The sequence below is a fragment of the Rhincodon typus genome, unplaced genomic scaffold (genome assembly GCF_021869965.1).
Source record: "Rhincodon typus isolate 14 unplaced genomic scaffold, sRhiTyp1.1 hic_rhity00000092, whole genome shotgun sequence".
NCBI lineage: Eukaryota > Metazoa > Chordata > Chondrichthyes > Orectolobiformes > Rhincodontidae > Rhincodon > Rhincodon typus.
The window spans coordinates 32811-33702 of record NW_025965730.1 but is presented as its reverse complement, the minus strand read 5'-3'; the positions used below and the strand labels follow the sequence as shown (position 1 = coordinate 33702).

Genomic DNA, 892 nt, shown 5'->3' with positions numbered 1-892 from the left:
TCCAGCTCTACACCTTGTTATCTCATCATCTGTGCTGCACTGCTTGACCAAATTACCAACATGCATGGATGCCTATCACTGAAATGTTGACCATTTCACCAGTGAAGTTAGTGTTCAACAATCAAATATTAATTTAATTCATAATTTCACTGGAATGCGGCGGATGTCAGCAGATGAGCCAAAAGTCAATTTTGCCCAAAATGTTCATTTCAAAAATAAAGATAACTTTTTTTTGAAGCATTTTACTGATTGTTTTTTGTGTGAGTGTGTCCCTCCCTCTCTCTCTCTACGCCGTCTTCCATCACTGAAAGCTGCTGCCGGGTTACACCCGAAAGGCCCGGGTGGAGCCGAGGGCCTGTGAGGAGGGGGACAGGGTACAGAGAGAGAAAAAAACCCACAGCCAGGCCCCAGGCCGCTCAGCCCCGGGCTGGAGTTGGCGGCACAGAGCAGTACCATTGCCGAGCTGGGAGCAGGCCCCAGGCCGCGGCCTTCACCTGTGAGAGACCCGGGGGAAGCAGCTACTCACCCACTCGAGGATCTTGATGAAGCCGATCGGCTCCTTCAGGGGCCCGAAGTCCAGCTGCATCCCGGGATTTGGTGTCCGCACCCCGACTCGGAAGGACGGAGTGAGCGAGCGAGCGAGGGAAGGACGGACTACTGCCTGCTGCCCCGGCTCCGACCTGGGGCTATTGGCCGCGCACACTGCCTGCTGGGCGGTAAATTCCTCTCCGCCAGCCACCACTCCCGCTGCCACTGCTACAGAAAAGGGGCCGAGGGGCTGGCAGACTCCTCCTTCCGGCTCACAGGCACACTGCTTCACAGCTCCACACACAGGGAGAAACACCCAGCAACAGGTAAACTACACATACATACACAGAGGGAGAAACACCCA

General features: G+C 55.0%; 1 protein-coding gene across 1 annotated transcript in view; it reads right to left on the bottom strand.

Annotated features, from left to right (window-relative positions):
- LOC109923715 overlaps positions 1–892 on the bottom strand; it is a gene marked incomplete at its 3' end in the record, with an annotated part of 26563 nt that overhangs the window by 3782 nt on the left and 21889 nt on the right. The window contains exon 3 of the mRNA XM_048621186.1: positions 527–850. Within this exon, the coding sequence (XP_048477143.1) occupies positions 527–850 (324 nt within the window). The remainder of the gene's footprint in view (positions 1–526; positions 851–892) is intronic.